General features: G+C 51.0%; 1 protein-coding gene across 1 annotated transcript in view; it reads right to left on the bottom strand.

Annotated features, from left to right (window-relative positions):
* HSPA12A (heat shock protein family A (Hsp70) member 12A) overlaps positions 1-23,445 on the bottom strand; it is a 131,699-nt gene extending 108,254 nt beyond the window's left edge. Inside the window, 1 exon segment of the mRNA XM_075348120.1 lies at positions 23,338-23,445. Within this exon segment, the coding sequence (XP_075204235.1) occupies positions 23,338-23,365 (28 nt within the window). The 5' untranslated portion in view covers positions 23,366-23,445.
* Positions 23,446-26,994: the final 3,549 nt, after the last annotated feature.

Below are 26,994 nucleotides of genomic sequence, written 5' to 3'. Positions count from 1 at the left end.
GTGATGTACCTGCTATTAGAGCGCTGTAATCCACTGTCCTCGTGCGTCCATATGTATGGGTGATGTACCTGCTATTAGAGCGCTGTAATCCAGTGTCCTCGTGCCTCCATATGTATGGGTGATGTACCTGCTATTAGAGCGCTGTAATCCACTGTCCTCGTGCGTCCATATGTATGGGTGATGTACCTGCTATTAGAGTGCTGTAATCCACTGTCCTCGTGCGTCCATATGTATGGGTGATGTACCTGCTATTAGAGCGCTGTAATCCACTGTCCTCGTGCCTCCATATGTATGGGTGATGTACCTGCTATTAGAGCGCTGTAATCCACTGTCCTCGTGCGTCCATATGTATGGGTGATGTACCTGCTATTAGAGCGCTGTAATCCACTGTCCTCGTGCCTCCATATGTATGGGTGATGTACCTGCTATTAGAGTGCTGTAATCCAGTGTCCTCGTGCGTCCATATGTATGGGTGATGTACCTGCTATTAGAGTGCTGTAATCCACTGTCCTCGTGACTCCATATGTATGGGTGATGTACCTGCTATTAGAGTGCTGTAATCCACTGTCCTCGTGCGTCCATATGTATGGGTGATGTACCTGCTATTAGAGCGCTGTAATCCACTGTCCTCGTGCGTCCATATGTATGGGTGATGTACCTGCTATTAGAGCGCTGTAATCCATTGTCCTCGTGCCTCCATATGTATGGGTGATGTACCTGCTATTAGAGCGCTGTAATCCAGTGTCCTCGTGCCTCCATATGTATGGGTGATGTACCTGCTATTAGAGCGCTGTAATCCAGTGTCCTCGTGCCTCCATATGTATGGGTGATGTACCTGCCATTAGAGTGCTGTAATCCACTGTCCTCGTGCCTCCATATGTATGGGTGATGTACCTGCTATTAGAGTGCTGTAATCCACTGTCCTCGTGCCTCCATATGTATGGGTGATGTACCTGCTATTAGAGCGCTGTAATCCATTGTCCTCGTGCCTCCATATGTATGGGTGATGTACCTGCTATTAGAGCGCTGTAATCCAGTGTCCTCGTGCGTCCATATGTATGGGTGATGTACCTGCTATTAGAGCGCTGTAATCCAGTGTCCTCGTGCCTCCATATGTATGGGTGATGTACCTGCTATTAGAGCGCTGTAATCCACTGTCCTCGTGCCTCCATATGTATGGGTGATGTACCTGCTATTAGAGTGCTGTAATCCACTGTCCTCGTGCCTCCATATGTATGGGTGATGTACCTGCTATTAGAGCGCTGTAATCCAGTGTCCTCGTGCGTCCATATGTATGGGTGATGTACCTGCTATTAGAGCGCTGTAATCCACTGTCCTCGTGCGTCCATATGTATGGGTGATGTACCTGCTATTAGAGCGCTGTAATCCACTGTCCTCGTGCGTCCATATGTATGGGTGATGTACCTGCTATTAGAGCGCTGTAATCCACTGTCCTCGTGCGTCCATATGTATGGGTGATGTACCTGCTATTAGAGCGCTGTAATCCAGTGTCCTCGTGCCTCCATATGTATGGGTGATGTACCTGCTATTAGAGCGCTGTAATCCACTGTCCTCGTGCCTCCATATGTATGGGTGATGTACCTGCTATTAGAGCGCTGTAATCCAGTGTCCTCGTGACTCCATATGTATGGGTGATGTACCTGCTATTAGAGCGCTGTAATCCACTGTCCTCGTGCGTCCATATGTATGGGTGATGTACCTGCTATTAGAGTGCTGTAATCCACTGTCCTCGTGCGTCCATATGTATGGGTGATGTACCTGCTATTAGAGCGCTGTAATCCACTGTCCTCGTGTGTCCATATGTATGGGTGATGTACCTGCTATTAGAGCGCTGTAATCCAGTGTCCTCGTGCCTCCATATGTATGGGTAATGAACCTGCTATTAGAGCGCTGTAATCCATTGTCCTCGTGCGTCCATATGTATGGGTGATGTACCTGCTATTAGAGCGCTGTAATCCAGTGTCCTCGTGCGTCCATATGTATGGGTGATGTACCTGCTATTAGAGCGCTGTAATCCATTGTCCTCGTGCCTCCATATGTATGGGTGATGTACCTGCTATTAGAGCGCTGTAATCCACTGTCCTCGTGCGTCCATATGTATGGGTGATGTACCTGCTATTAGAGCGCTGTAATCCACTGTCCTCGTGCGTCCATATGTATGGGTGATGTACCTGCTATTAGAGCGCTGTAATCCACTGTCCTCGTGCGTCCATATGTATGGGTGATGTACCTGCTATTAGAGCGCTGTAATCCAGTGTCCTCGTGCGTCCATATGTATGGGTGATGTACCTGCTATTAGAGCGCTGTAATCCAGTGTCCTCGTGCCTCCATATGTATGGGTGATGTACCTGCTATTAGAGCGCTGTAATCCACTGTCCTCGTGCGTCCATATGTATGGGTGATGTACCTGCTATTAGAGCGCTGTAATCCACTGTCCTCGTGCGTCCATATGTATGGGTGATGTACCTGCTATTAGAGCGCTGTAATCCACTGTCCTCGTGCCTCCATATGTATGGGTGATGTACCTGCTATTAGAGCGCTGTAATCCACTGTCCTCGTGCCTCCATATGTATGGGTGATGTACCTGCTATTAGAGCGCTGTAATCCACTGTCCTCGTGCGTCCATATGTATGGGTGATGTACCTGCTATTAGAGCGCTGTAATCCACTGTCCTCGTGCCTCCATATGTATGGGTGATGTACCTGCTATTAGAGCGCTGTAATCCACTGTCCTCGTGCCTCCATATGTATGGGTGATGTACCTGCTATTAGAGCGCTGTAATCCACTGTCCTCGTGCGTCCATATGTATGGGTGATGTACCTGCTATTAGAGCGCTGTAATCCACTGTCCTCGTGCCTCCATATGTATGGGTGATGTACCTGCTATTAGAGCGCTGTAATCCACTGTCCTCGTGCGTCCATATGTATGGGTGATGTACCTGCTATTAGAGCGCTGTAATCCATTGTCCTCGTGCCTCCATATGTATGGGTGATGTACCTGCTATTAGAGCGCTGTAATCCACTGTCCTCGTGCCTCCATATGTATGGGTGATGTATCTTACAAGAAGAATAATTTCAGGACTTTTCCCCTTTAATGTTGGCCAGAATTTGCACAAGTTCAGTGCGGACCAAACTCAAATCTTTTCAGGTAAAAAAAAAAAAAAAGTAAAACAATGTGTCACAGGGTCCTTCTCCGATATCACACAGTCAACAGAGAGAGAGATGGGTGAACAATCCAAAGAACATTTAATCCAAACAAAATCAGAAGGTTTATAAAAAATAATCCACAACACAGAGGGTAAAATAGTCCAGTAATGGGATAAATGTCCCGGGGATGAGTCACACTCCTCCAGCAGTGCCTCTCCAGGCAGATGAGGGTTTCTCTGGGGTGCTGCCTGTAGCTGCAGCTTCTCCCCCAGAGGATCCATCTTCTTCCTTGTCTCTTGAAGTACTCCGACAGACTGAACAATCTCCCAGGTAAAACGGAGGTTGGGTGGATTCCAGGCCCCCTTCCCCCAGACCTAGGCACAAAACGCCCAGCAGGGGGTGATCTACCTAACTCAACAGGACAATCTACACAGAATGGACAATGAACCACGCCTAAATACAAACCCACACAACATGATACACAACCCCCCATATTCCACCATCACAACCTCTCCCTCCTTCTTAATAAGTGAGTACACCATGAGGTCTACACAGACCTCTGCCACCTCACTTAAGTCCATGTTTCTCAGCTGCAGATAGTCCCTTGTACAGTGGTAGGGTTGGAAGGACAAGCTTCCCTTTGTGTCCTCCTTCACTCAAACTGTGTTTCCTGCACCCACAAATCGGCATTGTAGATGTCCCACATCACTTCCTAGGAGAATATCTGCAGGCAGCCGCTCATCACCCCAACCACACATTGCTTGACCCCAAAGTCCAAATCTACAGTCACCTTTGGGATATTCCTCCTTTGTCCTCCAGACAATTCAATAACAATCCCTGGTCCATGATGTATCACCTCTGGACGCACCACCCGGGGATCAGCTATTGTGAGAAATGCCCCGGAGTCACAAAATCCAATGACTCTCCGTCCATCCAGCGCAACCTCCTGTAAGTGCTTACTTTGATGATGAGAGGAACTTGGGGCTGTGGCTCGCACCCCATAAACCCCTAGTGGCCGACCTCGAGTGTCTGAGCCATTAGGCAAGTCAACTTGAAGGGTGAGAACTCTTCCCCCTTGTATTTGGCTGTAGAGAATGAACAGGTTGATTTGGTGCAAGGTCATTCCTCAATCGACCAGCAGGGCAAGTGTCTTGTAGATGCCCCGGCTGCCCACATCGATAACATCTCCTCTGCGTCGTGCTCCTTCGAGTGTGCATTCTGGAGAAGGCAGTAGGAGAACCTGGTGACAAAGGCCGGAGGCCATACACTCCAACAGGGGCATCTATGGTGCAGGGGTCAGCGGTACACTCCAACAGGGGCATCTATGGTGCAGAGGTCAGCGGTACACTCCAACAGGGGCATCTATGGTGCAGGGGTCAGCGGTACACTCCGGTGGAGATGGTGGTAACTCTTCCTCAGGCGGGATGAAATGCACAAAATGCACCGGACGAGATGAAGGTGCGTGGGGGTCCCTTCGAGTCCTTGCGGGACAACTGGATTCCAGGTGCCCAGGTTGTCCGCACCCATAACATCTCCTCTCTGTGATTCCCCCAGGGCGTGGCCGGAACTGTTGGGGTCCAGAATTGGGAGCCGTGATTGTCATCAGGCTGTGGCTGGTTGGAGGGGCAGATATAACTGTAGAGGGCCGGGGCGCAGGAGGAGCAAGCTGTGGCTTATTGTCCAGAAGCGTCCTCCATTGTGGTCAGATAGTAAGGGCCTCATCAGCCAGGACTGCAGCTCTATACAAGGAGCACGGCGTGCGTTCTCTGACCCATTCCCGTATTTCTGAGGGACACTTGTAAAGAAATTGTTCTATGAGAAATACCTGTATAACATCTCCACAGTGAAGGCGTCTTCCGCTTCCAGCCATCTCCGACATGCCTGGGACTTCTTATGGACACACATCCTAAACGATCCCCCCGTGGTGCATGGGAGGTCTCGGAACTGTGCCCTATGTGAGTCTGGGGTGATGGTAATCCAGGATAGTCCGCTTTACAATGTTGTAATCCCGGTTCTGCTGTGAGGCAATGGTGTGATAAGCCTCCGCCAGGCTTCCTGCAGGAGCCCCACTAACAAACGCATCCAGCCAGAGTGGAGAACCTCCATCACCGCACACTGCTGCTCAAAGTCCTTGAAGAACCCTTCTACATCTCCGGAAGCCTCATCAAATGGCCTGAAGTCCTACCGGGTGATCCGCACAGACTCCCGGATCACTGGGCTTACACTCACATTACTCCCTCTGCCAGACTCCATTGCTTCTTGTCTCTGCTGTGCTCGGCGAGCAGCCTCCTCCTCATATTCCTGAGATACACCAGGGCCAAGAGCCGCCAATTCTTCTTCATACCACACCAACCACTGGCTTTTTGGGGCAGGATCCCTGTCTCCAGGGCTTGTCCGTCAGACATCTGTGAGGAGGTGATCTGGCTCTCACCCACAAGTAGATCAATTAAGGCCTCTTTATTCAGTCCCTGGTAGCTCAGGCCCAGATCTCTGGCTCTCTCCTGTAGACTGGATGCGGTCCAGTCTCTGTACTCACTCTGTGGGTGGATCTCCATTAGGCTGCGATCTGTTGATCCCGCCGCTGCCACCAGTTGTGACGGGGTCCTTCTCCCATATCACACAATCAACAGAGCGAGAGATGGCGGTACAATCCAAAGAGCATTTATTCCAAGCAAAATCAGCAGGGTCACAAAAATAATCCACCACACAGAGGGTAAAATAGTCCAGTAATGGGATAAATGTCCCGGGGGATCAGTCACAATCCTCCAGCAGTCCTTCTCCAGGTAAATGGGGGTTTCTCAAAGGCTCTCTGGGGTGCTGCCTGTAGCTGCAGCTTCTCCCCCAGAGGAGCAATCTTCTTCCTTGTCTCTTGAAGTTCTCCGAAAGACTGAACAATCTCCCAGGTAAACATAGAGTTTAGGTAGATGCAAGGTCCCCCTCCCCCAGACCTAGGAACAAAACCCCAGCAGGGGGTGATCAACCTAACTCAACAGGACAATGTACACAGAATGGACAGAGCAGCACACCTAAAATATGAACCCACACAAAACCACACACAACCCCCCATATCCCACCATCACACAATGTGGTTGCAAAATAATGCACACCCTTAGGGGTACTTTGCACGCTGCGACATCGCTAGCCAATTGTAGCGATGCCGAGCGCGATAGTCCCGCCCCCGTCGCACATGCAATATCTTGTGATAGCTGCAGTAGCGAACATTATCGCTACGGCAGCTTCACATGCACTCACCTGCCCTGTCACGTCGCTCTGGCCGGTGACCCGCCTCCTTCCTAAGGGGGCGGGTCGTGCGGCGTCACAGCGACATCACACGGCAGGCGGCCAATAGAAGCAGAGGGGCGGAGATGAGCGGGATGTAAACATCCCGCCCACCTCCTTCCTTCCGCATTGCAGGCGGGACGCCGGTAGGAGATGTTCCTCGCTCCTGCGGCTTCATACACAGCCATGTGCGCGGCCGCAGCAACGAGGAACAACATCGTATCTCCTATGGGTGCGACATTATGAAAATGACCGACTTTACAGATCACCGATTTACCACGCTTTTGTGATCGTTTATCGGTGCTTCTAGGCTTTACACGTTGCGACGTTGTTACCGGCGCTGGATGTGCGTCACTCTCGATTTGACCCCGACGAGATCGCAGTAGCAATGTCGCAACGTGCAGAGGACCCCTTACACTAATACTTTGGTGAAACGTTCTGTCTTTTTGGGTTGAGATCGATCACACCTAGAATCGGCCATGTTTGCCGCATCCTCCTTGTAGCTCCTCCTCTGCCAGACAGTGGGGGTCTCCTCTGTACAGCGCCCTCTGCAGGTCACCACAGATTCCCCGAGGACCCCGCTCTGGGCTCGGCCGTTCCACAACCTCTGTCTTCTTCTTCTTCACCTGATTTCGAAGTCGCTTTGAGGTGTTGAAACGTGAAATTCCTCCTCATCTTCAGCTGCTTAGCGGAGTCCCAAAGATCTGATGTAAAATTGTCAGATATTTGTTCTGTCCATAATCCTCTCCCCCCGCCGAGTACCGAGCCCCCGAGCATGGTAGTGCCCGCTCATCACTAGTTACCAGTACTGAGCACCCGAGCATGGTAGTGCCCGCTCATCACTAGTTATCAGTACTGAGCACCCGAGCATGGTAGTGCCCGCTCATCACTAGTTACCAGTACCGAGCCCCCGAGCATGGTAGTGCCCGCTCATCACTAGTTACCAGTACTGAGCACCTGAGCATGGTAGTGCCCGCTCATCACTAGTTACCAGTACTGTGCACCTGAGCATGGTAGTGCCCACTCATCACTAGTTACCAGTACTGAGCCCCCGAGCATGGTAGTGTCCGCTCATCACTAGTTACCAGTACTGAGCCCCCGAGCATGGTAGTGCCCGCTCATCACTAGTTACCAGTACTGAGCACCTGAGCATGGTAGTGCCCGCTCATCACTAGTTACCAGTACTGAGCACCCGAGCATGGTAGTGCCCGCTCATCACTAGTTACCAGTACTGAGCACCCGAGCATGGTAGTGCCCGCTCATCACTAGTTACCAGTACAGAGCACCCGAGCATGGTAGTGCCCGCTCATCACTAGTTACCAGTACAGAGCACCTGAGCATGGTAGTGCCCACTCATCACTAGTTACCAGTACTGAGCACCCGAGCATGGTAGTGCCCGCTCATCACTAGTTACCAGTACTGAGCACCCGAGCATGGTAGTGCCCACTCATCACTAGTTATCAGTACTGAGCACCCGAGCATGGTAGTGCCCGCTCATCACTAGTTACCAGTACTGAGCACCCGAGCATGGTAGTGCCCACTCATAACTAGTTACCAGTACTGAGCACCCGAGCATGGTAGTGCCCACTCATCACTAGTTACCAGTACTGAGCACCCGAGCATGGTAGTGCCCGCTCATCACTAGTTACCAGTACTGAGCACCTGAGCATGGTAGTGCCCACTCATCACTAGTTACCAGTACTGTGCACCTGAGCATGGTAGTGCCCGCTCATCACTAGTTACCAGTACTGAGCACCCGAGCATGGTAGTGTCCGCTCATCACTAGTTACCAGTACTGTGCACCTGAGCATGGTAGTGCCCACTCATCACTAGTTACCAGTACTGTGCACCTGAGCATGGTAGTGCCCGCTCATCACTAGTTACCAGTACCGAGCCCCCGAGCATGGTAGTGCCCGCTCATCACTAGTTACCAGTACTGAGCACCCGAGCATGGTAGTGCCCGCTCATCACTAGTTACCAGTACTGAGCACCCGAGCATGGTAGTGCCCGCTCATCACTAGTTACCAGTACTGAGCACCCGAGCATGGTAGTGCCCGCTCATCACTAGTTACCAGTACTGAGCATCCGAGCATGGTAGTGCCCGCTCATCACTAGTTACCAGTACCGAGCACCCCGAGCATGGTAGTGCCCGCTCATCACTACTTACCAGTACTGAGGACCCGAGCATGGTAGTGCCCGCTCATCACTAGTTACCAGTACTGAGCACCCGAGCATGGTAGTGCCCGCTCATCACTAGTTACCAGTACTGAGCACCCGAGCATGGTAGTGCCCACTCATCACTAGTTACCAGTACTGAGCACCCGAGCATGGTAGTGCCCGCTCATCACTAGTTACCAGTACAGAGCACCCGAGCATGGTAGTGCCCACTCATCACTAGTTATCAGTACTGAGCACCCGAGCATGGTAGTGCCCGCTCATCACTAGTTACCAGTACCGAGCCCCCGAGCATGGTAGTGCCCGCTCATCACTAGTTACCAGTACTGAGCACCCGAGCATGGTAGTGCCCACTCATCACTAGTTACCAGTACTGAGCACCCGAGCATGGTAGTGCCCACTCATCACTAGTTACCAGTACTGAGCACCCGAGCATGGTAGTGCCCACTCATCACTAGTTACCAGTACTGAGCACCCGAGCATGGTAGTGCCCGCTCATCACTAGTTACGAGTACTGAGCCCCTGAGCATGGTAGTGTCCGCTCATCACTAGTTACCAGTACTGAGCACCTGAGCATGGTAGTGCCCGCTCATCACTAGTTACCAGTACTGAGCACCCGAGCATAGTAGTGCCCGCTCATCACTAGTTACCTGTACTGAGCACCCGAGCATGGTAGTGCCCGCTCATCACTAGTTACCAGTACTGAGCACCCGAGCATGGTAGTGAACGCTCATCACTAGTTACCAGTACTGAGCACCCGAGCATGGTAGTGCCCGCTCATCACTAGTTACCAGTACTGAGCACCCGAGCATGGTAGTGCCATCTCATCACTAGTTACCAGTACTGAGCACCCGAGCATGATAGTGCCCGCTCATCACTAGTTACCAGTACTGAGCACCCGAGCATGGTAGTGCCCACTCATCACTAGTTACCAGTACTGAGCACCCGAGCATGGTAGTGAACGCTCATCACTAGTTATCTGTTATCACTCGTGTCCTGTATGATGGAGGTGGAGGGGGGTATAGTGCCCTATATGATGGAGGTGGAGGGGGGTATAGTGCCCTGTATGATGGAGGTGGAGGGGGTATAGTGCCCTGTATAATGGAGGTGGAGGGGGGTATAGTGTCATGTATGATGGAGGGGGGTATAGCGTCCTGAATGATGGAGGGGGGTATAGTGTCCTGTATGATGGCGGTGGAGGGGGGTATAGTGTCCTGAATAATGGAGGTAGAGGGGGGTATAGTGTACTGTATGATGGAGGGGGGTATAGTGTCCTGTATGATGGAGTGGGGTATAGTGTCCTGTATCATGGAGGTGGAGGGGGGTGTAATGTCCTGCATGATGGAGGGGTATAGTGTCCTGTATGATGGAGGTGGAGGGGGGTATAGTGTCCTGTATGATGGAGGGGTATAGTGTCCTGTATGATGGAGGTGGAGGGGGGTGTAGTGTCCTGTATAATGGCGGTGGATGGGGGTATAGTGTCCTGTATGATGGAGGTGGAGGGGGGTATAATTGACTGTATGATAATGGTGGAGGGGGGAATAGTGTCCTGTATGATGGAGGTGGAGGGGGGTATAGTGTCCTGTATGATGGAGGTGGAGGGGGGTATAGTGTGCTGTATGTTGGAGGGGGGTATAGTGTTTTGTATGATAGAGGTGAAGGGGGGTATAATGTCCTGTATGATGGAGGGGGTATAGTGTCCTGTATGATGGAGGGGGGTATAGTGTTTTGTATGATAGAGGTGAAGGGGGGTATAATGTCCTGTATGATGGAGGGGGGTATAGTGTCCTGTATGATGGAGGTGGAGGGGGATATAGTGCCCTATATGATGATGATGGAGGTGGAGGGGGGTATAGTGTCCTGTATGATGGAGGTGGAGGGGGGTATAGTGCTCTGTATGATGGAGGTGGAGGGGGGTATAATTGACTGTATGATGGAGGTGGAGGGGGGTATAGTGCCCTGTATGATGGAGGTAGAGGGGGTATAGTGCCCTGTATAATGGAGGTGGAGGGGGGTATAATGTCCTGTATGATGGAGGGGGTATAGTGTCATGTATCATGGAGGTGGAGGGGGGTGTAGTGTCCTGTATGATGGAGGGGGGTATAGTGTCCTGTATTATGGAGGTGGAGGGGGGTGTAGTGTCCTGTATGATGGAGGTGGAGGGGGGTATAGTGTCCTGTATGATGGAGGTGGAGGGGGGTATAGTGTCCTGTATGATGGAGGTGGAGGGGGGTGTAGTGTCCTGTATAATGGCGGTGGATGGGGGTATACTGTCCTGTATGATGGAGGTGGAGGGAGGTATAGTGTCCTGTATGATGGAGGTGGAGGGGGTATAGTGTCCTGTATGATGGAGGTGGAGGGGGGTATAATTGACTGTATGATAGAGGTGGAGAGCGGTATAGTGTCCTGTATGATGGAAGTGGAGGGGGGGTATAGTGTCCTGTATGATGGAGGTGGAGGGGGGTATAGTGTCCTGTATGATGCAGGTGGAGGGGGGTATAGTGTCCTGTATGATGAAGTGGAGGGGGGGTATAGTGTCCTGTATGATGGAGGTGGAGGGGGGTATAGTGTCCTGTATGATGGAGGTGGAGGAGGGTGTAGTGTCCTGTAAATAGCAGTGGATGGGGGTATACTGTCCTGTATGATGGAGGTGGAGGGGGTATACTGTGCTATATGATGGAGGTGGAGGGAGGTATAGTGTCCTGTATGATGGAGATGGAGGGGGGTATAGTGCTCTGTATGATGGAGGTGGAGGGGGTATAATTGACTGTATGATGGAGGTGGAGGGGGTATAATTGACTGTATGATAATGGTGGAGGGGGGAATAGTGTCCTGTATGATGGAGGTGGAGGGGGGTATAGTGTCCTGTATGATGGAGGTGGAGGGGGGTATAGTGTGCTGTATGTTGGAGGGGGGTATAGTGTTTTGTATGATAGAGGTGAAGGGGGGTATAATGTCCTGTATGATGGAGGGGGTATAGTGTCCTGTATGATGGAGGGGGGTATAGTGTTTTGTATGATAGAGGTGAAGGGGGGTATAATGTCCTGTATGATGGAGGGGGGTATAGTGTCCTGTATGATGGAGGTGGAGGGGGATATAGTGCTCTATATGATGGAGGTGGAGGGGGGTATAGTACCCTATATGATGATGATGGAGGTGGAGGGGGGTATAGTGTCCTGTATGATGGAGGTGGAGGGGGGTATAGTGCTCTGTATGATGGAGGTGGAGGGGGTATAATTAACTGTATGATGGAGGTGGAGGGGGGTATAGTGCCCTGTATGATGGAGGTAGAGGGGGTATAGTGCCCTGTATAATGGAGGTGGAGGGGGGTATAATGTCCTGTATGATGGAGGGGGTATAGTGTCATGTATCATGGAGGTGGAGGGGGGTGTAGTGTCCTGTATGATGGAGGGGGGTATAGTGTCCTGTATTATGGAGGTGGAGGGGGGTGTAGTGTCCTGTATGATGGAGGTGGAGGGGGGTATAGTGTCCTGTATGATGGAGGTGGAGGGGGGTATAGTGTCCTGTATGATGGAGGGGTATAGTGTCCTGTATGATGGAGGTGGAGGGGGGTGTAGTGTCCTGTATAATGGCGGTGGATGGGGGTATACTGTCCTGTATGATGGAGGTGGAGGGAGGTATAGTGTCCTGTATGATGGAGGTGGAGGGGGTATAGTGTCCTGTATGATGGAGGTGGAGGGGGGTATAATTGACTGTATGATAGAGGTGGAGGGCGGTATAGTGTCCTGTATGATGGAAGTGGAGGGGGGGTATAGTGTCCTGTATGATGGAGGTGGAGGGGGGTATAGTGTCCTGTATGATGCAGGTGGAGGGGGGTATAGTGTCCTGTATGATGGAGGTGGAGGAGGGTGTAGTGTCCTGTAAATAGCAGTGGATGGGGGTATACTGTCCTGTATGATGGAGGTGGAGGGGGCATAGTGTCCTGTATGATGGAGGTGGAGGGGGTATACTGTCCTATATGATGGAGGTGGAGGGAGGTATAGTGTCCTGTATGATGGAGATGGAGGGGGGTATAGTGCTCTGTATGATGGAGGTGGAGGGGGTATAATTGACTGTATGATGGAGGTGGAGGGGGGTATAGTGCCCTGTATGATGGAGGTGGAGGGGGTATAGTGCCCTGTATGATGGAGGTGGAGGGGGGTATAATGTCCTGTATGATGGAGGGGGTATAGTGTCCTGAATGATGGAGGTGGGCATAGTGTCCTGTATGGTGGAGGGAGGTATAGTGTCCTGTATGATGGCGGTGGAGGGGGGTATAGTGTCCTGAATGATGGAGGTGGAGGGGGGTATAGTGTCCTGAATGATGGAGAGGGTTATAGTGTCCTGTATGATGGATGTGGAAGGGGGTATAGTGTACTGTATGATGGAGGGGGGTATAGTGTCCTGTATGATGGAGGTAGAGGGGGGGTATAGTGTCCTGTATAGTGGAGTGGGGTATAGTGTCCTGTATGATGGAGGGGGGTATAGTGTCCTATATCATGGAGGTGGAGGGGGGTGTGGTGTCCTGTATGATGGAGGTTGAGGGGGGTATAGTGTCCTGTATGATGGAGGTGGAGGGGGGTGTAGTGTCCTGTATAATGGCGGTGGAGGGGGGTATAGTGTCCTGTATGATGGAGGTGGAGGGGGGTATAGTGTCCTGTATGATGGAGGTGGAGGGGGGTGTAGTGTCCTGTATAATGGCGGTGGAGGGGGGTATAGTGCCCTGTATGAAGGAGGTGGAGGGGGGTATAATGTCCTGTATGATGGAGGGGGGTATAGTATCCTGCATGATGGAGGTGGAGGGAGGTATAGTGCCCTATATGATGGAGGTGGAGGGGGGTATAGTACCCTATATGATGATGATGGAGGTGGAGGGGGGTATAGTGCCCTGTATAATGGAGGTGGAGGGGGGTATAGTGCCCTGTATAATCGAGGTGGAGGGGGGTATAGTGCCCTGAATGATTGAGAGGGTTATAGTGTCCAGTATGATGGATGTGGAGGGGGGTATAGTGTACTGTATGATGGAGGGGGGTATAGTGTCCTGTATGATGGAGGTAGAGGGGGGGTATAGTGTCCTGTATGATGGAGGGGGGTATAGTGTCCTGTATGATGGAGGGGGGGTATAGTGTCCTGTATCATGGAGGTGGAGGGGGGCGTAGTGTCCTGTATGATGGAGGTGGAGGGGGGTATAGTGTCCTGTATGACGGAGGTGGAGGGGGGGTATAATGTCCTGCATGATGGAGGGGGGTATAGTATCCTGTATGATGGAGGAGGGGTATAATGTCCTGTATGATGGAGGTGGAGGGGGTGTAGTGTTCCGTATGATGGATGTGGAGGGGGGTGTAGTGTTCCGTATCAAAGATGTGGAGAGGGGTATAGTGTCCTGTATGATGGAGGGGGTATAGTGTTCTGTATGATGGATGTGGAGGGGGGTATAGTGTTCTGTATGATGGATGTGGAGGGGGGTATAGTGTCCTGTATGATGGATGTGGAGGGGGGTATAGTGTTCAGTATAATGGATGTGGAGGGGGCTATAGTGTCCTGTATGATGGAGGGGGGTATAGTGTTCTGTATGATGGATGTGGAGGGGGGTATAGTGTTCTGTATGATGGATGTGGAGGGGGGGTATAGTGTCCTGTATGATGGTGGTGGAGGGGGGTATAGTGTCCTGTATGATGGATGTGGAGGGGGGTGTAGTGTCCTGTATGATGGATGTGGAGGGGGGTGTAGTGTCCTGTATGATGGAGGTGGAGGGGGGTATAGTGTCCTGTATGATGCATGTGGAGGGGGGTATAGTGTCCAGTATGATGGATGTGGAGGGGGGTATAGTGTCCTGTATGATGGAGGTGGAGGTAGGTGTAGTGTCCTGTATGATGGATGAGGAGGGGGGGTGTAGTGTCCTGTATGATGGATGTGGAGGGGGGTATAGTGTCCTGTATGATGGAGGTGGAGGGGGGTATAGTGTCCCGTATGATGCATGTGGAGGGGGGTATAGTGTCCCGTATGATGCATGTGGAGGGGGGTGTAGTGTCCCGTATGATGGATGTGGAGGGGGATATAGTGTCCCGTATGATGGATGTGGAGGGGGGTATAGTGTCCTGTATGATGGAGGTGGAGGGGGGTATAGTGTCCTGTATGATGCATGTGGAGGAGGGGTGTAGTGTCCTGTATGATGGATGTGGAGGGGGATATAGTGTTCTGTATGATGGATGTGGAGGGGGGTATAGTGTCCAGTATGATGGAAGTGGAGGGGGGTATAGTGTCCTGTATGATGGAGGTGGAGGGGGGTATAGTGTCCTGTATGATGCATGTGGAGGGGGGTGTAGTGTCCCGTATGATGGATGTGGAGGGGGGTATAGTGTCCTGTATGACGGATGTGGAGGGGGGTATAGTGTCCTGTATGATGGATGTGGAGGGGGGTATAGTGTCCAGTATGATGGATGTGGAGGGGGATATAGTGTCCTGTATGATGGATGTGGAGGGGGGTGTAGTGTCCCGTATGACGCATGTGGAGGGGGGTATAGTGTCCAGTATGATGGATGTGGAGGGGGGTATAGTGTCCTGTATGATGGATGTGGAGGGGGAATAGTGCCCTGTATGATGGAGGTGGAGGGGGAATAGTGCCCTGTATGATGGAGGTGGAGGGGGGTATAATGTCCTGTATGATGGAGGGGGGTATAGTGTCCTGTATGATTGGGGGGGTATAGTGCCCTGTATGATGGAGGGGGGTATAGTGTCCTGAATGATGGAGGTGAAGAGGGGTATAGTGTCCTGAATGATGGAGGTGGAGGGGGGTATAGTGTCCTGAATGATGGAGGTGGAGGGGGTATAGTGTCCTGAATGATGGAGGTGGAGGGGGGTATAGTGTCCTGTATGATGGAGGGGGGTATAGTGTCCTGTATAATGGAAGGGGGTGAAGGGGGTATAGTGTCCTGTATGATGGAGGGGGGTATAGTGTCCTGAATGATGGAGGTGGAGGGGGGGTATAGTGTCCTGTATGATGGAGGGGGGTATAGTGTCCTGTATGATGGAGGGGGGTATAGTGTCCTTTATGATGATGAGGAGGTGGAGGGGGGTGTAGTGTTTTGTATGATGGAAGTGAAGGGGGGTATAGTGTCCTGTATGATTGAGGTGGAGGGGGGTATAGTGTTCTGTATGATGGAAATGGAGGGGGGTATAGTGTTCTGTATGATGGAAATGGAGGGGGGTATAGTGTCCTATATGATGGAGGGGGGTATAGTGTTCTGTATGATGGAAGTGGAGGGGGGGTATAGTGTCCTATATGATGGAGTGGGGTATAGTGTTCTGTATGATGGAAGTGGAGGGGGGTATAGTGTCCTATATGATGGAGGGGGGTATAGTGTTCTGTATGATGGAGGTGAAGGGGGGTATAGTGTCCTATATGATGGAGGGGGGTATAGTGTCCTGTATGATGGAGGTGGAGGGGGGTGTACTGTCCTGTATGATGCACGTGAAGGGGGGTATAGTGTCCTGTATCATGTGGGTGGAGGGGGGTGTAGTGTCCTGTGTGATGGAGGTGGAGGGGGGTGTAGTGTTCCGTATGTTGGATGTGGAGGGGGGTGTAGTATTTTGTATGATGGATGTGGAGGGGGGTATAGTGTCCTGTATGATGGATGTGGAGGGGGGTATAGTGTCCAGTATAATGGATGTGGAGAAGGCTATAGTGTCCTGTATGATGGATGTGGAGGGGGGTGTAGTGTCCTGTATGATGGAGGTGGAGGGGGATATAGTGTACTGTATGATGCATGTGGAGGGGGGTATAGTGTCCAGTATGATGGATGTGGAGGGGGGTATAGTGTCCTGTATGATGGAGGTGGAGGGGGGTGTAGTGTCCTGTATGATGCATGTGGAGGGGGGTGTAGTGTCCTGTATGATGGATGTGGAGGGGGGTGTAGTGTCCTGTATGATGGAGGTGGAGGGGGATATAGTGTACTGTATGATGCATGTGGAGGGGGGTATAGTGTCCAGTATGATGGATGTGGAGGGGGGTATAGTGTCCTGTGTGATGGATGTGGAGGGGGGGTATAGTGTCCTGTATGATGGATGTGGAGGGGGGTATAGTGTCCTGTATGATGGATGTGGAGGGGGGTATAGTGTCCTGTATAATAAATGTGGAGGGGGGGTATAGTGTCCTGTATGATGGATGTGGAGGGGGGTGCAGTGTCCTGTATAATGGATGTGGAGGGGGGGTATAGTGTCCTGTATGATGGATGTGGAGGGGGGTGCAGTGTCCTGTATAATGGATGTGGAGGGGGGGTATAGTGTCCTGTATGATGGAGGTGGAGGGGGGTGCAGTGTCCTGTATGATGGATGTGGAGGGGGGTATAGTGTCCTGTATGATGCATGTGGAGGGGGGTATAGTGTCCTGTATGATGGATGTGGAAGGGGGTATAGTGTCCTGTATGATGGAGGTGGAGGGGGGTGTAGTGTCCTGTATGATGCATGTGGAGGGGGGTGTAGTGTCCAGTATGATGGAGGTGGAGGGGGTGCAGTGTCCTGTGTGATGCATGTGGAGGGGGGTATAGTGTCCAGTATGATGGATGTGGAGGGGGGTTAAGTGTCCTGTATGATGCATGTGGAGGGGGGTGTAGTGTCCAGTATGATGGAGGTGGAGGGGGGTGTAGTGTCCTGTATGATGCATGTGGAGGGGGGTGTAGTGTCCAGTATGATGGATGTGGAGGGGGGTGTAGTGTCCAGTATGATGGATGTGGAGGGGGGTGTAGTGTCCAGTATGATGGATGTGGAGGGGGGTGTAGTGTCCAGTATGATGGATGTGGAGGGGGGTATAGTGTCCTGTATGATGCATGTGGAGGGGGGTGTAGTGTCCAGTATGATGGATGTGGAGGGGGGTGTAGTGTCCAGTATGATGGAGGTGGAGGGGGGTATAGTGTCCTGTATGATGCATGTGGAGGGGGGTGTAGTGTCCAGTATGATGGAGGTGGAGGGGGGTGCAGTGTCCTGTGTGATGCATGTGGGGGGGGTATAGTGTCCAGTATGATGGATGTGGAGGGGGGTGCAGTGTCCTGTATGATGGATGTGGAGTGGGGTATAGTGTCCTGTATGATGCATGTGGAGGGGGGTGTAGTGTCCAGTATGATGGAGGTGGACGGGGGTGCAGTGTCCTGTATGATGGATGTGGAGGGGGTATAGTATCCTGTATGATGCATGTGGAGGGGGGGTGAAGTGTCCTGTATGATGGATGTGGAGGGGGGTGAAGTGTCCTGTATGATGCATGTGGAGGGGGGGTATAGTGTCCAGTATGATGGATGTGGAGGGGGGTGCAGTGTCCTGTATGATGGATGTGGAGGGGGGTGTAGTGTCCAGTATGATGGAGGTGGAGGGGGGTGTAGTGTCCAGTATGATGGATGTGGAGGGGGGTATAGTGTCCAGTATGATGGATGTGGAGGGGGGTGTAGTGTCCAGTATGATGGATGTGGAGGGGGGTATAGTGTCCTGTATGATATGTGGAGGGGGGTATAGTGTCCTGTATGATGGATGTGGAGGGGGGTATAGTGTCCTGTATGATGGATGTGGAGGGGGGTGTAGTGTCCAGTATGATGGATGTGGAGGGGGGTATAGTGTCCTGTATGATGGATGTGGAGGGGGAATAGTGCCCTGTATGATGGAGGTGGAGGGGGAATAGTGCCCTGTATAATCGAGGTGGAGGGGGGTATAGTGCCCTGAATGATTGAGAGGGTTATAGTGTCCAGTATGATGGATGTGGAGGGGGGTATAGTGTACTGTATGATGGAGGGGGGTATAGTGTCCTGTATGATGGAGGTAGAGGGGGGGTATAGTGTCCTGTATGATGGAGGGGGGTATAGTGTCCTGTATGATGGAGGTGGAGGGGGGTGTACTGTCCTGTATGATGGACGTGAAGGGGGGTGTAGTGTCCTGTATCATGCGGGTGGAGGGGGGTGTAGTGTCCTGTGTGATGGAGGTGGAGGGGGGTATAGTGTCCAGTATAATGGATGTGGAGGGGGCTATAGTGTCCTGTATGATGGATGTGGAGGAGGGTGTAGTGTCCTGTATGATGGAGGTGGAGGGGGATATAGTGTACTGTATGATGCATGTGGAGGGGGGTATAGTGTCCAGTATGATGGATGTGGAGGGGGGAATAGTGTCCTGTATGATGGAGGTGGAGGGGGGTGTAGTGTCCTGTATGATGGAGGTGGAGGGGGGTGTAGTGTCCTGTATGATGGATGTGGAGGGGGGTGTAGTGTCCTGTATGATGGAGGTGGAGGGGGATATAGTGTACTGTATGATGCATGTGGAGGGGGTTATAGTGTCCAGTATGATGGATGTGTGGAGGGGGGGTATAGTGTCCTGTATGATGGAGGTGGAGGGGGGTGTAGTGTCCTGTATGATGGATGTGGAGGGGGGTATAGTGTCCTGTATGATGGATGTGCAGGGGGGTATAGTGTCCTGTATGATGGAGGTGGAGGGGGGTATAGTGTCCTGTATGATGGATGTGGAGGGGGGTATAGTGTCCTGTATGATGCATGTGGAGGGGGTATAGTGTCCTGTATGATGCATGTGGAGGGGGGTGTAGTGTCCTGTATGATGGTTGTGGAGGGGGGTATAGTGTCCCGTATGATGGATGTGGAGGGGGGTGTAGTGTCCTGTATGATGGATGTGGAGGGGGAATAGTGCCCTGTATGATGGAGGTGGAGGGGGAATAGTGCCCTGTATAATCGAGGTGGAGGGGGGTATAGTGCCCTGAATGATTGAGAGGGTTATAGTGTCCAGTATGATGGATGTGGAGGGGGGTATAGTGTACTGTATGATGGAGGGGGGTATAGTGTCCTGTATGATGGAGGTAGAGGGGGGGTATAGTGTCCTGTATGATGGAGGGGGGTATAGTGTCCTGTATGATGGAGGGGGGGTATAGTGTCCTGTATCATGGAGGTGGAGGGGGGTATAATGTCCTGTATGATGGAGGGGGGTATAGTGTCCTGTATGATGGAGGGGGGTATAGTGCCCTGTATGATGGAGGGGGGTATAGTGTCCTGAATGATGGAGGTGAAGGGGGGTATAGTGTCCTGAATGATGGAGGTGGAGGGGGGTATAGTGTCCTGAATGATGGAGGTGGAGGGGGGTATAGTGTCCTGAATGATGGAGGTTGAGGGGGGTATAGTGTCCTGTATGATGGAGGGGGGTATAGTGTCCTGAATGATGGAAGTGGAGGGGGGGTATAGTGTCCTATATGATGGAGTGGGGTATAGTGTTCTGTATGATGGAAGTGGAGGGGGGTATAGTGTCCTATATGATGGAGGGGGGTATAGTGTTCTGTATGATGGAGGTGAAGGGGGGTATAGTGTCCTATATGATGGAGGGGGGTATAGTGTCCTGTATGATGGAGGTGGAGGGGGGTGTACTGTCCTGTATGATGGACGTGAAGGGGGGTGTAGTGTCCTGTATCATGCGGGTGGAGGGGGGTGTAGTGTCCTGTGTGATGGAGGTGGAGGGGGGTATAGTGTCCAGTATAATGGATGTGGAGGGGGCTATAGTGTCCTGTATGATGGATGTGGAGGGGGGTGTAGTGTCCTGTATGATGGAGGTGGAGGGGGATATAGTGTACTGTATGATGCATGTGGAGGGGGGTATAGTGTCCAGTATGATGGATGTGGAGGGGGGAATAGTGTCCTGTATGATGGAGGTGGAGGGGGGTGTAGTGTCCTGTATGATGGAGGTGGAGGGGGGTGTAGTATCCTGTATGATGGATGTGGAGGGGGGTGTAGTGTCCTGTATGATGGAGGTGGAGGGGGATATAGTGTACTGTATGATGCATGTGGAGGGGGTTATAGTGTCCAGTATGATGGATGTGGAGGGGGGGTATAGTGTCCTGTATGATGGAGGTGGAGGGGGGTGTAGTGTCCTGTATGATGGATGTGGAGGGGGGTATAGTGTCCTGTATGATGGATGTGCAGGGGGGTATAGTGTCCTGTATGATGGATGTGCAGGGGGGTATAGTGTCCTGTATGATGGATGTGCAGGGGGGTATAGTGTCCTGTATGATGGAGGTGGAGAGGGGTATAGTGTCCTGTATGATGGAGGTGGAGGGGGGTATAGTGTCCTGTATGATAGAGGTGGAGGGGGGTATAGTGTCCTGTATGATGCATGTGGAGGGGGTATAGTGTCCTGTATGATGCATGTGGAGGGGGGTGTAGTGTCCTGTATGATGGATGTGGAGGGGGGTATAGTGTCCCGTATGATGGATGTGGAGGGGGGTGTAGTGTCTCGTATGATGGATGTGGAGGGGGGTATAGTGTCCTGTATGATGGATGTGGAGGGGGGTATAGTGTCCTGTATGATGGATGTGGAGGGGGGTATAGTGTCCTGTATCATGGATGTGGAGGGGGGGTATAGTGTCCTGTATAATGGATGTGGAGGGGGGGTATAGTGTCCTGTATGATGGATGTGGAGGGGGGTGCAGTGTCCTGTATAATGGATGTGGAGGGGGGGTATAGTGTCCTGTATGATGGAGGTGGAGGGGGGTGCAGTGTCCTGTATGATGGATGTGGAGGGGGGTATAGTGTCCTGTATGATGCATGTGGAGGGGGGTATAGTGTCCTGTATGATGGATGTGGAAGGGGGTATAGTGTCCAGTATGATGGAGGTGGAGGGGGGTGTAGTGTCCTGTATGATGCATGTGGAGGGGGGTGTAGTGTCCAGTATATGGATGTGGAGGGGGGTGTAGTGTCCAGTATGATGGAGGTGGAGGGGGGTGTAGTGTCCAGTATGATGGATGTGGAGGGGGGTGTAGTGTCCAGTATGATGGATGTGGAGGGGGGTGTAGTGTCCAGTATGATGGATGTGGAGGGGTTATAGTGTCCTGTATGATGCATGTGGAGGGGGGTGTAGTGTCCAGTATGATGGATGTGGAGGGGGGTGCAGTGTCCTGTGTCATGCATGTGGAGGGGGGTATAGTGTCCAGTATGATGGATGTGGAGGGGGGTGTAGTGTCCTGTATGATGCATGTGGAGGGGGGTGCAGTGTCCTGTATGATGGATGTGGAGTGGGGTATAGTGTCCTGTATGATGCATGTGGAGGGGGGTGTAGTGTCCAGTATGATGGAGGTGGACGGGGGTGCAGTGTCCTGTATGATGGATGTGGAGGGGGGTGTAGTGTCCAGTATGATGGAGGTGGAGGGGGGTGTAGTGTCCAGTATGATGGATGTGGAGGGGGGTATAGTGTCCAGTATGATGGATGTGGAGGGGGGTGTAGTGTCCAGTATGATGGATGTGGAGGGGGGTATAGTGTCCTGTATGATATGTGGAGGGGGGTATAGTGTCCTGTATGATGCATGTGCAGGGGGGTGTAGTGTCCTGTATGATGGATGTGGGGGGGGGGGGTATAGTGTCCTGTATGATGGATGTGGAGGGGGGTGTAGTGTCCAGTATGATGCATGTGGAGGGGGGTGTAGTGTCCTGTATGATGGAGGGGGGGTATAATGTCCTGTATGATGGATGTGGAGGGGGGTGTAGTGTCCTGTATGATGCATGTAGAGGGGGGTATAGTGTCCTGTATGATGGATGTGGAGGGGGGTATAGTGTCCAGTATGATGGATGTGGAGGGGGGTGTAGTGTCCAGTATGATGGATGTGGAAGGGGGTATAGTGTCCTGTATGATGGAGGTGGAGGGGGGTGTAGTGTCCTGTATGATGCATGTGGAGGGGGGTGTAGTGTCCTGTATGATGGAGGTGGAGGGGGGTGTAGTGTCCTGTATGATGCATGTGGAGGGGGGTGTAGTGTCCTGTATGATGGAGGTGGAGGGGGGTGTAGTGTCCTGTATGATGCATGTGGAGGGGGGTGTAGTGTCCTGTATGATGGAGGTGGAGGGGGGTGTAGTGTCCTGTATGATGCATGTGGAGGGGGGTGTAGTGTCCTGTATGATGCATGTGGAGGGAGGTGTAGTGTCCTGTATGATGGAGGTGGAGGGGGGTGTAGTGTCCCGTATGATGCATGTGGAGGGGGGTGTAGTGTCCAGTATGATGGATGTGGAGGGGGGTGTAGTGTCCTGTGTGATGGAGGTGGAGGGGGGTGTAGTGTCCAGTATGATGGATGTGGAGGGGGGTGTAGTGTCCTGTGTGATGGATGTGGAGGGGGGTATAGTGTCCTGTGTGATGGAGGTGGAGGGGGGTGTAGTGTCCAGTATGATGGATGTGGAGGGGGGTGTAGTGTCCTGTGTGATGGAGGTGGAGGGGGGTGTAGTGTCCAGTATGATGGATGTGGAGGGGGGTGTAGTGTCCAGTATGATGGATGTGGAGGGGGGTGTAGTGTCCAGTATGATGGAGGTGGAGGGGGGTGTAGTGTCCAGTATGATGGATGTGGAGGGGGGTGTAGTGTCCAGTCTGATGCATGTGGAGGGGGGTGTAGTGTCCAGTATGATGCATGTGGAGGGGGGTGTAGTGTCCAGTATGATGCATGTGGAGGGGGGTGTAGTGTCCAGTATGATGGAGGTGGAGGGGGGTGTAGTGTCCTGTATGATGTGCCGGACTGTCCCTTCTCCGCACTGCAGCCGCGCCCTCCCGCAGGAGACAGTCAGCAGGTAGGAGACACGTGCGGGGCACAATGACAGCGCAGATGATGGAGCGCGGCGGCTCCCGGTGGATGATGCCGGTATCAGCTCCTCCTGCCGTTATCTCCGCATCCTACCCCGTCCCGCAGACTCATCCCGGGCAGCCCCGTCCTACCTGCAGCCTGCACCTCCCGCACCGACATCCTGAGCGCTGTCCCTGCAGTGACTGCGGCGGAGAGGAGAGAGGGAGCGGGCGGAGCTGGAGGAGCGGGCGGAGCGGAGGGGTGACGTCTGCACAGGACAGCACTGCGGCGACAGGAGCGCAGCCCAGACAGGCAGATACAGCGTATACTCTGTGATGTCACAGTGACGTCACTGCTGTGTGATATCACTGACAACTGGAGAGCGCTGACTTCACTGCTGTGTAATATAACTGATATCTGCAGAGCGGTGATGTCACTGCTGTATAATATAACTGATATCTGCAGAGCGGTGATGTCACTGCTGTGTAATATAACTGATATCTGCAGAGCGGTGATGTCGCAGCTGTGTAATATAACTGATATCTGCAGAGCGGTGATGTCACTGCTGTGTAATATAACTGATATCTGGAGAGCGGTGATGTCACTGCTGTGTAATATAACTGATATCTGCAGAGCGGTGATGTCACTGCTGTATAATATAACTGATATCTGCAGAGCGGTGATGTCACTGCTGTATAATATAACTGATATCTGCAGAGCGGTGATGTCACTGCTGTGTAATATAACTGATATCTGCAGAGCGGTGATGTCACTGCTGTGTAATATAACTGATATCTGCAGAGCGGTGATGTCACTGCTGCATAATATAACTGATATCTGCAGAGCGGTGATGTCACTGCTGTATAATATAACTGATATCTGCAGAGCGGTGACGTCACTACTGTGTAATATAACTGATATCTGCAGAGCGGTGATGTCACTGCTGTATAATATAACTGATATCTGCAGAGCGGTGATGTCACTGCTGTGTAATATAACTGATATCTGCAGAGCGGTGATGTCACTGCTGCATAATATAACTGATATCTGCAGAGCGGTGATGTCACTGCTGTGTAATATAACTGATATCTGGAGAGCGGTGATGTCACTGCTGTGTAATATAACTGATATCTGCAGAGCGGTGATGTCACTGCTGTATAATATAACTGATATCTGCAGAGCGGTGATGTCACTGCTGTATAATATAACTGATATCTGCAGAGCGGTGATGTCACTGCTGTGTAATATAACTGATATCTGCAGAGCGGTGATGTCACTGCTGTGTAATATAACTGATATCTGCAGAGCGGTGATGTCACTGCTGTGTAATATAACTGATATCTGCAGAACGGTGATGTCACTGCTGCATAATATAACTGATATCTGCAGAGCGGTGATGTCACTGCTGTGTAATATAACTGATATCTGGAGAGCGGTGATGTCACTGCTGTGTAATATAACTGATATCTGCAGAGCGGTGATGTCACTGCTGTATAATATAACTGATATCTGCAGAGCGGTGATGTCACTGCTGTATAATATAACTGATATCTGCAGAGCGGTGATGTCACTGCTGTGTAATATAACTGATATCTGCAGAGCGGTGATGTCACTGCTGTATAATATAACTGATATCTGGAGAGCGGTGATGTCACTGCTGTATAATATAACTGATATCTGCAGAGCGGTGATGTCACTGCTGTATAATATAACTGATATCTGCAGAGCGGTGATGTCACTAATGTATAATATATCTGATATCTGCAGAGCGGTGATGTCACTGCTGTATAATATAACTGATATCTGCAGAGCGATGATGTCACTGCTGTATAATATAACTGATATCTGCAGAGCGGTGATGTCACTGCTGTGTAATATAACTGATATCTGCAGAGCGGTGATGTCACTGCTGTATAATATAACTGATATCTGCAGAGCGGTGATGTCACTGCTGTGTAATATAACTGATATCTGCAGAGCGGTGACGTCACCTCCTGTGTAATATAACTGATATCTGGAGAGCGGTGATGTCACTGCTGTATAATATAACTGATATCTGCAGAGCGGTTATGTCACTGCTGTATAATATAACTGATATCTGCAGAGCGGTGATGTCACTGCTGTGTAATATAACTGATATCTGCAGAGCGGTGATGTCACTGCTGTATAATATAACTGATATCTGCAGAGCGGTGATGTCACTGCTGTGTAATATAACTGATATCTGCAGAGCGGTGACGTCACCTCCTGTGTAATATAACTGATATCTGCAGAGCGGTGATGTCACTGCTGTATAATATAACTGATATCTGCAGAGTGGTGATGTCACTGCTGTATAATATAACATATCTGCAGAGTGGTGATGTCACTCCTGTATAATATAACTGATATCTGCAGAGCGGTGATGTCACTGCTGTGTAATATAACTGATATCTGCAGAGCGGTGATGTCACTGCTGTATAATATAACTGATATCTGCAGAGCGGTGATGTCACTGCTGTATAATATAACTGATATCTGCAGCGCGGTGATGTCACTGCTGTATAATATAACTGATATCTGCAGAGCGGTGATGTCACTGCTGTATAATATAACTGATATCTGCAGAACGGTGATGTCACTGCTGTGTAATATAACTGATATCTGCAGAGCGGTGATGTCACTGCTGTATAATATAACTGATATCTGCAGAGCGGTGATGTCACTGCTGTATAATATAACTGATATCTGCAGAACGGTGATGTCACTGCTGTGTAATATAACTGATATCTGCAGAGCGGTGATGTCACTGCTGTATAATATAACTGATATCTGCAGAGTGGTGATGTCACTGCTGTATAATATAACTGATATCTGCAGAGCGGTGATGTCACTGCTGTGTAATATAACTGATGTCTGCAGAGCGGTGATGTCACTGCTGTATAATATAACTGATATCTGCAGAGCGGTGATGTCACTGCTGTATAATATAACTGATATCTGCAGAGCGGTAATGTCACTGCTGTATAATATAACTGATATCTGCAGAGCGGTGATGTCACTGCTGTATAATATAACTGATATCTGCAGAGCGGTAATGTCACTGCTGTATAATATAACTGATATCTGCAGAGCGGTGATGTCACTGCTGTATAATATAACTGATATCTGCAGAGTGGTGATGTCACTGCTGTATAATATAACATATCTGCAGAGTGGTGATGTCACTCCTGTATAATATAACTGATATCTGCAGAGCGGTGATGTCACTGCTGTGTAATATAACTGATATCTGCAGAGCGGTGATGTCACTGCTGTATAATATAACTGATATCTGCAGAGCGGTGATGTCACCTCCTGTATAATATAACTGATATCTGCAGAGCAGTGATGTCACTGCTGTATAATATAACTGATATCTGCAGAGCGGTGATGTCACTGCTGTATAATATAACTGATATCTGCAGAGCGGTGATGTCACTGCTGTATAATATAACTGATATCTGCAGAGCGGTGATGTCACTGTTGTGTAATATAACTGATATCTGCAGAGCGGTGATGTCACTGCTGCATAATATAACTGATATCTGCAGAGCGGTGATGTCACCTCCTGTATAATATAACTGATTTCTGGAGAGCGGTGATGTCACCTCCTGTATAATATAACTGATATCTGCAGAGCGGTGATGTTCACCTCCTGTATAATATAACTGATATCTGCAGAGCGGTGATGTCACTGCTGTATAATATAACTGATATCTGCAGAGTGGTGATGTCACTGCTGTGTAATATAACTGATATCTGCAGAGCGGTGATGTCACTGCTGTGTA

The sequence above is a fragment of the Anomaloglossus baeobatrachus genome, chromosome 5, assembly GCF_048569485.1.
Source record: "Anomaloglossus baeobatrachus isolate aAnoBae1 chromosome 5, aAnoBae1.hap1, whole genome shotgun sequence".
Taxonomy (NCBI): Eukaryota; Metazoa; Chordata; class Amphibia; order Anura; family Aromobatidae; genus Anomaloglossus; species Anomaloglossus baeobatrachus.
Note: the sequence above shows the minus strand (reverse complement) of the source record. Positions and strands in the feature narration are given on the sequence as shown.